This window comes from Vipera ursinii, assembly GCF_947247035.1.
Source record: "Vipera ursinii genome assembly, chromosome: 6".
Classification (NCBI taxonomy): domain Eukaryota; kingdom Metazoa; phylum Chordata; class Lepidosauria; order Squamata; family Viperidae; genus Vipera; species Vipera ursinii.
Genome location: NC_139515.1, coordinates 9,014,576 through 9,028,698, shown reverse-complemented (window position 1 = coordinate 9,028,698; position 14,123 = coordinate 9,014,576). Strand labels below are relative to the sequence as shown.

Sequence of the window (14,123 nt, the reverse complement as noted above, 5' to 3'; positions counted from 1 at the left end):
ATGGACCGGATGACTTAATATCACTGTATTCCTTGGTCCCAAAATCAAGCTGATCAATTCCTCTCTGTGGAATTCTGAGATTTATTGGAGTTATTTCCATCAATGTAAACTCCAAGTCATATATAAATTAATCCCCTTCCACAGCTCTTTTTTTAAAGGCACCTTTCATATTACTCCCTGGCATATATTGCTATGTATTGCTAATAAGATTAATTTGTTTAAAGAAGCAGTGTCAAGGAATTCCTTCCACTGAAGTGCAACAGGATCAGCAGCTTAGCCACGCATTGACAGTTACTTGAGCCTGTTCTTCTGCATAAAGGATAATTCTTATAAGCAATTTCCTGCAAATCCTGTTGCTTCAGCAGAAGATTGACTTAGCAAAAGGTGATACTTCTAACCCTCCTGGTTTGGCTTTATACTCTTATCGGCTGACTTAGCAAAAGCAATTATTGACCAAGCTGACTGGACAAGTAATAATTTATCCGCTATTATCTTTCATCCTCAAAAAACAAACAAATAAAAGGGAGTTTTTTTTAAAAAAAGTCTTGCTTTCACACCAAGGCTCTAAACTTTTGATAACTACAGTTGCATGTAAGTTATTATAGGAGGACAAGATGGAGGATGGACAAATTGAAAGGTTATGATGTTTTTCCTAAAAACATCATCATCATCATCATCATCATCATCATCATCATCATCATCATCATCATCAACAACAACATCATCATTTAGTCAAGACTACAAGGCTCTTTAGAGTAGATGGCAACTGTTAGCCATACAGATGCTATTACAAATATTTATTTATTTATTTATTTATTTATTTATTTATTTATTTATTTATTTGATTTACGCAGAGTTCTAGAACTTTTTTCTAGTGGTTGTTTTCTAGATTGGAGAAAGCTCATGTCACATCTGTCTTGTTTGGGTGTGTGCCTTTGAGTCAGTGTTGATAACCGGCAACTGCCTGGACCAGGGGTAGGCAACCTTGGCTCTTTTATGACTCATGGACTTCAATTCCCAGAATTCCTGGAGCCAGCCATGCTGAGGGAAAAGTGAGAGGTTTCCAAGTTGAGCCATGCTGGCTCAGGAATTCTGGGAGTTGAAGTCCACGAGTCATAAAAGAGCCAAGGTTGCCTACCCCTGGCCTGGACTAATCTCCGCAAGATTTCAGAAGTGGTTTGCCATTGCTTGGTTCCTTGGGCTGAGACAGGGTGACCGGTCCAAGATCATCCAGCTGGTTCTGTGACCAAGATGGGACTAGAACTCACAATCTCCCGGTTAGCAATAAAGGAGAATAATTGTAGCTCAGGGTTGAAATGAAGGGTCCTTGGTGTACTCTGAGCTTGGTGTTTTTCTTGCAGATGTTTCATTATCCAACTAGGTAACAACATCATCAGTGCCAGAAGGGAGTGGGGTTTGCGAGGAGGAGGAGGAGGAGGAGGAGGAGGAGGAGGAGGAGATGATGATGATCTATGGTGTCTCTGAGCTTGGTGGGGTTTTTTTGCAGATGTTTCATTACCCAACTAGCACTGATAATGTTACCTAGTAAACAACCAAGCTCAAGGATCACCAAGGCTCTTCCGAGATATATCCATGCTGCTATTAAATTTTAAATACCTTGAGATCTCTGTGAACAATGCCCATCTGGTGAAGATAGTAGACAGCGTCCAAGACTTGTCGTATCAGAGTACTTGCATCCTTTTCAGTATAAAATCCTTTCTCCACGATGCGGTCAAAGAGCTCACCTCCAGACACTCTGAAAAACATCACGAGATACAGAAAGATTAACAGACCTCATCATTAGATGACCAATTAGAAGCGGGGGAAACCCTCCCCCCCAAAGCAGTCTGATTGAAAGGAATCAAATCTCTGTATCTTTCTCATTTTGAATGCATGCAATGGAATTATAACACGCAAAGGGGGAAAAATATCCGTCTTTCAGTTAAAGCCTGATCACATTTATTTCTGTATGTTTGCTTCAAATAGGTTTCAAGGGGGTAAGAAGAGCAGTTCCTGGGGGCCCTGTGCTTTGTACCCCAAAGTTATTTTTGTTTCTTAGAAAAGTCCAAATTGCCTGTTGCTTTTGCTAATTAGAATCTGAAATCCATGTAAAATATCAAGGTCACTTTCTTGTGTGTGTGTGTGTGTGTGTCGGGGGGGAAATAACATTTTTTAAAATATTCCAATCCAATTCCAAAATGTGAAGGGCGTTTTTAAGGAAATGTCTCTTCTGAACCTTACCATAATTCTTGTAACTATTGAATCGCTGGAATTCGTTCATGAATTCCTCTAAGAACACCCAGAAAAAGCGTGACAAATCTTAAAATAAATTTCAGGTAGTCAATAATCTGTTCACTTTTCTTCTCAGATTCTATCATTTGATGAAAGGGAGAAAGGAATTTATCCTAAATGTGCCATTCCAGCCTTCCAGAATTAACATGTCCTTTAGCTTGAGTAGTTATTGCCAAAGACTTTTTTTTTCATTTTGTATGCAATGCCCACCTATAACACAGGATAAAACAGAATGCAAGCTGCATGTGATCGACAATTATGAAATGACCATTTGCATGATGGTTTCCCTTAATTCCTTACAGGGAAGCCAGTCTTGCAAAATGTTAGCAGGCTCTTTCGTTTACAGTAGATTAAATCTTGAAGGTCTTCTGCTTCTTCTGAATTTGTAGACAGCGTGTGCATTTATCAGATACTTTATTAAAATTCCTAATCAACAACCCGAACCAACAAATTTACTTTGTTAGCATTATCTTAGCCTTGCATTATTGGGTTAAACACTTCTTTGTGGTTGCATTCTCTAAGAGGATTTATTTATCAGTTATAACTATAAGTCTAATAGCATTTTCTTTCCTGCACCCTTTAAACTTTCCCAGGTATGGAGACTATAATAATCCATGGAATGCTGACTGGGCAATTCCGGGAGTTGAAATGCAGACATCTTAAAGTTGCCATGTCTGAGAAACACTGGCATAAAACAATTGTATACATGATTATAACTAATAGATACAGTTATAGAAGGCATTGATCTGTATAGTGGAGAAAAATGAGTGACATCTTTACTCGATTCACCACAGATCCTTCAGCAATGGGATTTTATGAATCAGAATGAAATAACCTCCACATGCTTAAATATCTAAGATTTCCAGTCATCCAGGAATCGCAGAGTGCTTTTTCAGAAGGCAACTGGACTTTTTTTTCCTTCTTGAAAAAAACAGCACAGTTGCCTTCTGAAAAAGCCCCTTTTGAGTTTCCATATACCTAGTAATATCCACGTTATGCTAAATTTGGTCTTACCACCAAATCTGGCATAAGGTGGTATGGAAACAGATCATTGTCCTGTTGCATGACTGAATGTTGGTCAAGCTTGGTTGGTTGTATAAACAGAGACATAAAATCAAAATCACGTGAAGTATATTAGTAACACATTACAAAACCTTAGGACAGGGGTGTCAAACTCAATTTCATTGAGGGACGCATCAGCATTGCGGTTGCCCTCAGGGGGCCGGGTGGGTATGTCCAGGGTGGGCGTGGCCTACTGGGTGGGCGTGGCTAGTGCGTATGGCCTACTGGGTGGGTGTGGCCAGCTCTACATCGTTCGCATCAAGGGTGCCTATGGGGTCCTGGGCAGGAGTGGGACAGATCTGAGGGTCTCTGGCAGAAGGAGGGTCTCTGGGCCAGGGCCAAGACAGTGAGGGCCATTCCCTCACTGTTTCCAGGATGGCTTCGCGGGCCACATGAAACCACTTCACGGGCCGGATCCGGCCCCCAGGCCTTGTGTTTGACATGTCTGCCTTAGGAAGACCACACCTGGAATACCGAATCCAGTTTTGGTCACCACATTACAAAAAAGATGTTGAGGCTTTGGAAAAAGTGCAGAGAAGAGCAACTAGGATGATTAATGGCCTGGAGACTAAAAGATATGAAGAGCGGTTGCAGGAATTGGGTAAGGCCAGGCTAGAGAAAAGAAGGACTAGGGGTGACATGATAGCAGGTCTTCCAGTATTTGAGGGGCTGCCACAAAGAAGAGGAGCCAGAAGAGGGGATCAACTTATTTTCCAAAACACCAGAAGGCAGGACAAGAAACAATGGATGGAAACTAATCAAGGAGAGAAGCAACCTGGAATTAAGGAGAAACTTCCTGACAGTGAGAACAATTAACTAGAGGAATGACTTGCCCTCAGAAGTTGTGGATGCTCCATCACTGGAGGTTTTAAAGAAGAGATTGGATAGCCATGTGTCCTAAATGGTATAGGATCTCCTGCTTGAGCAGGGGGCTGGACTAGAAGGCCTCCAAGGTCCCTTCCTGCTCTATTCTGATTGTACAGCTGTAGCTGTTGGACAAATGGCCTCACATTTGACTAGAGTATTTTGGTATATAGAGGTGTTCATGGTCAATTCAATAAATATTGTGAGCAGTTACTCCTTAGTGGCCAAGGTTGCCAAAGGAACCATAACATGCAGAAGTCCTGTTACTCAATTGGCATAACATGCATCACATCCCATTTGTCTATCAGAAATAACTGTACAAAGGGTTTAAACCAGGGGTAGGCAACCTTGGTTCTTTTATGACTTGTGGACTTCAACTCCCAGAATTCCTGAGCCAGCCATGCTGAGGAGAAAGGGAGAGGTTTCCATGCTGAGCCATGCTGGCTCAGGAATTCTGGGAGTTGAAGTTCATGAGTAATGAGGGGGCCATAGTTCCCCCATGCTGCCTCAGGAATTCTGGGAGTTGAAGTCCACAAGTCATAAAAGAGCCAAGGTTGCCTACCCATGGTTTACGCAAATAACATACTAAGGATTTATACAAGTGTCTCCCAGACACTAAAGGGAGCAAGGGACCTTATTCACCTTGTGAAGCTATAAAACTGCCAGGTGAAGAAATTTAACAGCCCAAACAGATTACCTAATGCTCCCCTTATTTGAAAAAAAAAGGATATTAAACATCCATTGTTTGTTGCATAAATGTTCTGCAAACTATGTGGCTTGGCATATGAAAATAACATGCTGAAACTTGCTATTAAAAAAATAATCATTATAGGATAATAATACATTACCAGGAACCCCTATACAAGACAGTTTGCTTTCACTGTATAGACAAGAGCAAATTCCTATGGCAAACTAAAGGAGCCAACATGGCAGTTAGTCAAAATTTAAGCCAGAAGAGTGTCAGAAGGAAAATAAATCTTAGTTAAAAATTCTCAGAAGATGGTCTGTTGATGTTTAACTGCCAAATGTTTTGGAAGGAACAAGATGAAAATTAGCTTCCTTTTGCACGACAGATAATATATTGTTGAAGTTTGGAGAAGTTTAGATTTAAACCTGAAAGAGCAAGGGCTCCATTGAGTGCTGAGTCACTAAATAAACTCTGGATCCAACTGTTTGTGGGAATGCAAGATTATGTTGGGTGCCTTCTACAAAGAACGAACTCTTCTGGTTGTCCAATGCCTGGATTTTAATCATATGGCCATGGGGAAGGCTTTGATGGCCATGAATGCAAGAACCAATTGTAAGTCCCTTTTTTCAGCACCGTTGTAACTTTGAACGGTCATTTAATGAAGAGTCATAAGTTCAGGTCTACCTGTAATAGCAGCATCTTGAAAAGCCTGACTGTAGGAGAAGGAGTGGGGGAACCTGGGGTGGTGGTGGAGTTAAAAGAGGCATCAGCCTAGAGTCTCTACGTCGCCACAAGTGAACTAAATCCAACCCTCCTTGAATTCTGATGACTCTTGTCTAATCCTAGCAAGTGCTGATCGCTAATTGAGAAGACTCCTGTGCCTACAGTACGTTCTTTAGCAATAAATTAGTTTAGCTTCTCTTTTGGACCTGGTCTTTCACGCCTGACACTGACTGAGCTTCTCTTTTAAGGAGAGACTGGACAATCATTTGTCTAGGTCTAGGGTCCCCTACTTGAGAAGAGGGCTGGACTTGAAGACCTCCAAGGTGTCTTCCAACTCTGTTATTCTGCCATTCTGTTTTTCCCACTTATAACCAAGAGATCTAAGATAAGGTAACCTTGAGTTTCTTTCTCACGCTTTCCTGTTTTCCCGGGGTAAGCTCTTATTTTAGTAACAATGTCTGCCTATCTTCTTCACCTCCACCTCTATGTCTCTGAACAGCTTCTATTTTGCCACCTCTTCGCTCTTTTCCTTACTCTTTCCATGTAGAAAAGTGCACAGTTGCACGACCCTTGCAATTTCTTCTCACCTCGGCTGCATCTTTCGAAGATCCTGATTTTTGGCTGCCGTGTCTAATGAAGCATCTGTTCTCTCTATACCTGCTGTGTTCCTCACCTCCTGTTCACACATTACCTGGCCCCCCTCCTCTGCTCATTCTTGACTCAGATGAACAGATTTGGCTTAGCACCTGCCACAACATTGACTGGGCCAGATTTAGAAAGATCTCAAGAAATATAGAATTCAGTAGTCTGTTTTTTCCCCCTTCTCTAAAATGATGGAAACTTACAATCTCCTGTATGATATTTTGTTTTATTCAAAGAAAATTAAAATACGAAACACCAAAATATTTCTTCTTCTTCTTCTTCTTCTTCTTCTTCTTCTTCTTCTTCTTCTTCTTCTTCTTCTTCTTCTTCTTCTTCTTCTTCTTCTTCTTCTTCTTCTCCTTCTTCTTCTTCTTCTTCTATATCCGTTATCGGATGTTGATGATCGTGTTGGCAATCCTGTTTTTATCAGCAGCCGCATGAAAAAGTACTGCTGAGTCCCTTAGATTTTGAAGCCATGATGTTCTTCTTCTGCCTGGACCTTGTTTGCCTTCAATCCCTGGAGGATTAAATGGACTACCGTATTTTTCCATCTGTAAGACGCACCCTTGTATAAGACGCTCTGGCATGTGAGTTTCTCCGTGCCGATCAGCTGTTTGGCTGGTAAATCCAGAAGTTCGGCTGGCCGACGATCTTGCCCCCTCCCCACTGCCGTTAGTGGCAAGCCCATAGGGGCTTGACACCTGCAGCAGGTGGCATTGCAACCCACGCAGGCATGCCTTGGGCTGAGGAGGTTACCATTATTTTTCTGTGTATAAGACGCTGCTCTTGTATAAGACGCACCTGATTTTTTGAACAGGGTGTTTGCACGGGAAAATACGGTATGCCATATTTTTCTGGGTGTCACATCACGTGTCCAAAATATTCTAACTTTCATTTTTTAAATTGTTTTGATGATTTCCCTTGGCTTTCCCAGGTGGCTTATGACCTCCTCATTTCTGATCTTTTTTTAAAAAAAAAAGACAAAAGAATAAAAAAGCATAACAAAGAAGCTTTTAAAAAGTGTATTTAAAAAAAGAAATGAAAAAAAGACTAACACATATACAAATATTGTCCTGCCTAGCTAAATGCGGACTAATATAATACAGCAGAACAGAATAACAGTTGGAAGGGACCTTGGAGGTCTTCTAGTCCAACTCCTTGTTCAGGCAGGAAACCCTATACCCTTTCAGACAAATGGCTGTCCAGTCTCTTCTTAAAAACTTCCAGTGTTGCAGCATTCACCGCTTCTGGAGGCAGGTTGTTCTGCTGGTTAGTTGTTCTAACCGTCAGGAAATTTCTCCTTAGTTCTAGGTTGCTTCTCTCTTTGGTTAGTTTCCATCTGTTGCTTCTTGTCCTGCCTTCAGGCGCTTTGGAGAATAGGTTGACCCCTTCTTCTTGGTGGCAGCCCCTCAAATATTGGAAGACTGCTATCATGTCCACCCTAGTCCTTCTCTTCATTAAACTAGACATACCCAATTCCAGCAAAAATACAGCAGTATTAGTTTCCAGCGCCTTGCGAAACAGACCAAAAGAATTTTAAGAATTTTTAAACTGTTTTAAATTGTTAGCCCGTCCTCTCTGTATATACTTCCAATCACAATTCTTGCGGCTTCATTTTCTCTGTGACACAGTTAAAAAGGAACAAAAAGCAGCTACGCTTCCTTTCCATACTATAAATATTGGCCTTGGGTCATTTTTCCCTGGTTGATACAACAATATGGCACAATTCATTTATGTCATTTATGTATTAAAAGAGCCTTGGTGGAGCAGTGGGCTAATGCCTCCTTAAGTAACACCAGCTGCCTGCAATTAGTGCAGGTTCGAGTCCCACCAGGCTCAAGGTTGACTCAGCCTTCCATCCTTCCCAGGTAGGTAAAATGAGGACCCAGATTGTTGGGGGCAATTAAGCTGACTTTGTAATAATGCCGCTTGGGGTGTGTGTGAAAGCCCTAACAAGCAGGCATATACATAGAATGAAGGCTACTGCTAAGCTTGTAAGCCGCCCTGAGTCTTCGGAGAAGGGCGGGATATAAATGGAATTAAAATAAAATAAAAATAAATAAATGTCCATAAACTACCATGAGACAAAGGGTTTTTTTGTAGTAAAATGGTGGAAAGCTGGCCAACACATATTTATTTCCCTCCTCCTTTGCCCTCTGTCCGAAAAAGACGGCATAACAAAGCTGCTTCTGTAGTCTGCCAAGGGAAAAAGATTCACTGCATTTTCAAATTCAAAGCCATTTCAAAAACTACTTTTAGCGCACGTGAGAACAAACTGGCGCTCAGAAACCATCATAATAGTTACGCAAAGCTCTTTTACTATGTAAAGGAGGGCCCTGCTCTACGCACTGGCTGTACAATTTCCAAACTAAACTGGAGCAAAGGCATTTATTTCATTGTAACCGAGTTAACGTTTTAAAAACTTTTTGGAACAAAAATAAAAGCGAATACAATCCTCGGTTGTATAAACCCAGCATAGGATCCAAAGCTTTAGTAAGGTCACACCTGGAATACTGCATTCAGTATTTTGGTCACCATGTTACAAAAAAAAAAGATGTCGAGACTTTGGAAAAAAGTGCAGAGAAAGCAACTTAGGCGATTAAAGGCCTGGAGACTAAAACACACAAAGAACAGTTGCAGGATTTGAGTTTGGCTAGTCTAGGAAAAGGACTAGGGGGGACATGATAGCAACATTCCAGTATTTGAGGGGCTGCCACAAAGAAGAGGGGGGGGGTTCGATCTATACTCCAAAGCACCAGAGGGCAGGACAAGAAACAACGGATGGAAACTAATCAAGGAGAGAAGCTACCTAGAATGAAGGAGAAACTTCCTGACATTGAGGACAATTAACCAGCGGAACAACCTGCCTTCAGAAGCTGTGAATGCTCCAACACTGGAAGTTTTTAAGAAGAGACTGGACAGTCACCTACGGTCTTCTAGACAACATAGAAGCCTAGAAGCATTTAAAGACCATGATTAAAATGGCTGTCTACTTCTGCCCTCATCTTTATGCTGTCCTAGTTGGTAGGACCCAATTAATCCACGTTCTGCTGTTGCTTCAAAGTAAAGGATTAATTAGTTTTAAGTGTTGGTGGGCTGCTTTCTCTGTTACTCCCCTTGGAGCATTAAACGTGTCATCGATCCAGTTTTTATGGGCCAGCAAAAGCTTAGTCGAGGGCTGAAAAGTCTAGAGAAAATGTAAGAAGTGTTTCCATTTATTGCACTGGTTTTTCAATGCTCAGTTCAGAGTTCATTTCAAAACAGTTAGGAAAACAGAAATTACCCACTGTTGATTTACATGCAAATATATATATATATATTTCAAATGATTTAAGGTTCCATTCAAACATGTTTTGAGAAGTTTATCTTAGAAATATTTGCATGATTACAAAGCCTAAGCACCTGTTTTTCATGCTTAGTGTCCCCATTTAACTAATTTCTTTTTTGTTTTGTTTTGCTAAAATGCAACTTGATGGTTTATGAGGCTCTTTTTTCTTACTTGCTAATACAGGAAGTCCTTGACTTACAACAACTCATTGAGTGACTGTTTGAAGTTACAACGGCACTGACAAAAATGACTTATGACCGTTTTCCACACTTATGACCGTCGCAGCGTCCCCGTGGCTAGGTGATCAAAATTCAGTCAGCTTGGCAACTGACTCATATTTATGAGGGTTGCTGTGTCCTGGGGTCAGGTGATCCCCTTTTGCGAACTTCTGAGAAGCAAAGTCAATGGGGGATCCAGTTTCACTTAAAAACATGTGATTCACTTAGGAACTGTGGCAAGAAAGGTCATAAAATAGGGCAAAACTCACTTAACAACATAAATTTTGGGGCTCAACTGTGGTCTTAAGACGGGAACTACCTGTATCAAGTTATAGGATGAACATGTCCATTGTTCTCGATTTACAACCATTTGTTTAGTGACTGTTCAAAATTACAATGGAACTGGAAAAAGAGACTTGTAAGTCAAGGACTGGCTGTATAGAGATTGAAGCTCATGGTGTGCTGGCTGTTTACAAATGTCCCCTGGTTCCTCAGAAAATATTGCAATTTAATAAAGTTAGAGGAGATTCTTTATGAAGCCACAAATCATAATCATAATCATAAAGTTGGAAGGGACCTTGGAGGTTATCTAGTCCAATCCCCTGCTCAGGCAGGAAACCCTATGCCATTTAGGACAAATGGCTGTCCAGTATATTCTTATAAACTTCCAATGTTGGACCATTCACCACTTCTGGAGGCAGGTTGTTCCACTGGTTAATTGTTCTAACTGTCAGGAAATTTCTCCTTAGTTCTAGGTTGCTTCTCTCCTTGATTAGTTTCCACCCGTTGCTTCTCATCCTGCCTTCAGGTGCTTTGGAGAACAGCTTGACTCCCTCTTCTTTGGGGCAGCCCCTGAGATATTGGAACACTACTATCATGTCACCCCTCATCCTTCTCTTCATTAAAGTAGACATACCCAATTCCAGCAACGGTTCCTGATATGTTTTAGCCTCCAGTCCCCTGATCATCTTTGTTGTTCTTCTCTGTACTCTTTCCAGAGTCTCCACATCGTTTTTACATCCCCCTTCTATTTATATGGGATTTATTTCTTCGATGTAGCGCTGCATCCCAAGCTGTAAAAACCCTATTAATTAATTAGACAGATTTAACAAATACATTTCAGTTGATCAATGATACGCCCTGAGTCTTCAGAGAAGGGCGGGATATAAATGGGATAAAAAACAACAACAACACAAATGTGGTGAGAAAAGTCATAAAATGGGGCAAAACTCAATTAACAAACGTCTCACTTAGCAACATCAATTTTGGGGCTGGACTGTGGTGGCAAGGCGAGGACTTCCTGTATCAAGTTGTAGCATGGAACACGTCCATTGTTCTCGACTTACAACCATTTGTTTAGTGACTGTTCAAAATTAGGATGGAACTGGGAAAAGGGAACGATGGCTGGTCCTCGCACTTACGACCGTTGCTGCATTCCCTATGGTCACATGTTCACAATAAAGGTGCTTGGCTACCAACACGTATTTATCATGGCTGCAGCATCCCAGGGTAATTTGCAAGCCTTCCAGCTGGCAAAGTCCGTAGGGCAAGCTAGATTTGCTTTAACATAAACATGGGGGGGGGGAAGTTGCAAAATTGAGCGAGATTCTACTTAACAGCCACCTTGCTTAGCGATGGAAATTCTGACCCCAATTGTGGTCGTAAGCCGAGGACTACCTGTACTATGAGAATATTTACTGATGCCAATAGTGGCTCGTACGAATGGATTCCTGCAGAGATTGTACCCTGAGGTACAAATGCTTGCAAATGTGTGACTTTGCAGGCAACCTCCACAAATGCTTCGAAAATAATTAACAAAATGTCCCATGCTCCTACATGATACACCTACAAATACGCAAAAGCCCCATTTGTTTAAAACATTTGCTCCAACCTCTTTAACAAATCTAAAATATCAAGGAGCCATTTGCTGGCTTGATTGCCTTTCATGAAAATCTGGCTGTTGTTTTTTTTATTTATTTGTTCATTTGTTTTTTTTCTTCTCAGCATTGCATTACGAACCGTAATGGATAAAATACTGCAAAGATGCTTGCTACCGTGGAATGAATTATGTACTGTTTAATGGCATGGAAAAATAGATTTACGGATTTAGCGCTTGTGAGGTAAGGCATTATATATGAAAACAACAGATTTTGTGGTCGGCTCTTGATTAAGTACAGAAAGACCACTATCCAAAAATTGTTATAAGTCATTTGAAACCTGTATCATCCACACTATTAGTACAGGTAGTCCTTGACTTACCACCAAATTGAGCCGAAAATTTCTGTTCTTAAGTGAGATGTTTGTTAAGTGAATTTCGCTCCGTTTAATGACCTAGATTAGTAACACCATTGTTAAATGAATCCGGATGCCCCCTTGACTTTGCTTGCCAGAAGGTCGCAAAAGGGGATCACCGGGACACTGCAAACGTCATAAATATGAGTCAGTGGCCAAACATCTGAATTCTGATCACGTGACCCTGGGGATGCTGCAACAGGACGTCAGTGTGAAAAATGGTCATAATTTTGCAATGACGCCGTAACTTTGAATGGTCACTAAATGAATCGTCTTAAGTCGAGGACTAACTGTCCTGCAAAGGTACTTCCTACCTTGGAAGGAATTATGTATTGTTTAATGGCACAAAAGAAATTATAGTTAGGACTCATGACATATAGCCTTACTGTATATAAAAAGAACAGATGTTGTGGTCAGCCCTTAATTAAACACAGAAAGACCAACATCCAAAATTGTTATGATAAGGCAAGTAGATTGTAATCTGTACATATTATCCACCCCATTAGTAAATTTTATTACAATCCAGTCTTTGATGTGGAGGTCAGTAATTGTAGGAGCTACTTCTCACATAGTAAAAAAAAATAATAATAAAAAATCACAGCTTGAATATGAGTTCTGCCCCTTATCTTTTTTTTCATATATAATTTCATTTTAAAATGTTTCAATCAAAGAGAAAGCTAAAAGTAGAAAAATGGAACAGGAGGAAAAATAGAAAAGAAAGAAAAAAATGATACAAAGAAATAACTACTGACATTTAGAGCAAGTAGAAAGTTTCTCGACATAACTCTCTTCTTTCTGTAATCTACCCTGTCTAATAATCAAAACGAAAAATCATAATTTTGTTTGTTCCATGTAAAAAGCCCATAAGCGGTTTCCAATCAGCCATAAACATAGATAATGGTCTTTTCCCTGGTCAAAAAGGTTAATTTAGCCATCTTTGAATCAGAATAGGACCTTGGAGGTCTTCTAGTCCAACACCCCCCCCCCCTGTTCAAGCAGGAGACTCTATCCAGGGATAGGCAACCTTGGCTCTTTTATGACTCGTGGACTTCAACTCCTAGAATTTCTGAGCTCAGGAATTCTGGGAGTTGAAGTCCACGAGTCATAAAAGAGCCAAGGTTGCCTACCCCTGCTCTATACCATTCCAGATAAATGGCTGTCCAGTCTCTTCCTAAAAGCTTCCAGTGATAGAACACCCAGAACTTCTGGTGGCAGGCTGTTCCACTGGTTAATTGTCCTCAACAAGTCCCATCATCTTTACCAACCATTCCTCCATTGTGGGTATAATATGAGTGTTTCTATCCTTGTTCATACTATAAAAATTTAATATTGGAGTGTACAGTGCATATGCAAATAATGTTAATTCACACTAAAGAGGGGTCAAGATCCATTCCCTTGAAGATGCTATTGGAGAATGTCATTTTAGGATAAGAAAATAAAATGTATCCCCCAAAGCTGAAGATATCAAAGAAGAATGCATGTAAGTATAAAGCTATTATACTTGTTGCTATTACTACCAAATGTTTTTTCTGCTCCGATTTTTTTTTTGTCTTTCACTTACAGTTGCTTTGAAAACAAACATTCTTTTGTAGTTCTGTGAAATGTCCCATAGGAGGAGCTATGAGTCTATTGTTGTCTCCTGAGTTTACTCTTAAAGATCAGCAAAAGTTCTGTTCAGCTCTTAAAAGAAAATGGCTTTAAAGGGGGGGGAAAGGGTGGGGGTGGGGGGGAAAGGGTGGGGGTGGGTGGGCGGGCTTTTAATTGTTTCGAATTTCAATATTAATGAGACTCTTATTGTAATGTATTGGGCCTTTTACTTGAACAGTTTTCACCTGTCTTTGAATACTGCTTGAGATTGCTTAATCAGGGTGTCTGTGTAACAGTCGCTGGCTGCCCAGACATGCAGTCTCCAGGACCATCACTGGTTGGTTCTGGGGCGGGAATAGGTACCTTCAAACCTATTGGCTGCCACCTAGTGGCCAACCGTATAAGTAGCTGCGCAGAAGCCTCTGTT

The 14,123-nt window shown here is 40.7% G+C and overlaps 1 protein-coding gene across 2 annotated transcripts in view; it reads right to left on the bottom strand.

The window, feature by feature from the left end:
- Positions 1 to 14,123, bottom strand: part of CAMK1D (calcium/calmodulin dependent protein kinase ID) — a 175,439-nt gene that overhangs the window by 31,131 nt on the left and 130,185 nt on the right. For both annotated transcript variants that reach the window (XM_083366329.1, XM_083366330.1), the window contains exon 4: positions 1,618 to 1,756. In XM_083366329.1, the coding sequence (XP_083222455.1) occupies positions 1,618 to 1,756 (139 nt within the window). The remainder of the gene's footprint in view (positions 1 to 1,617; positions 1,757 to 14,123) is intronic.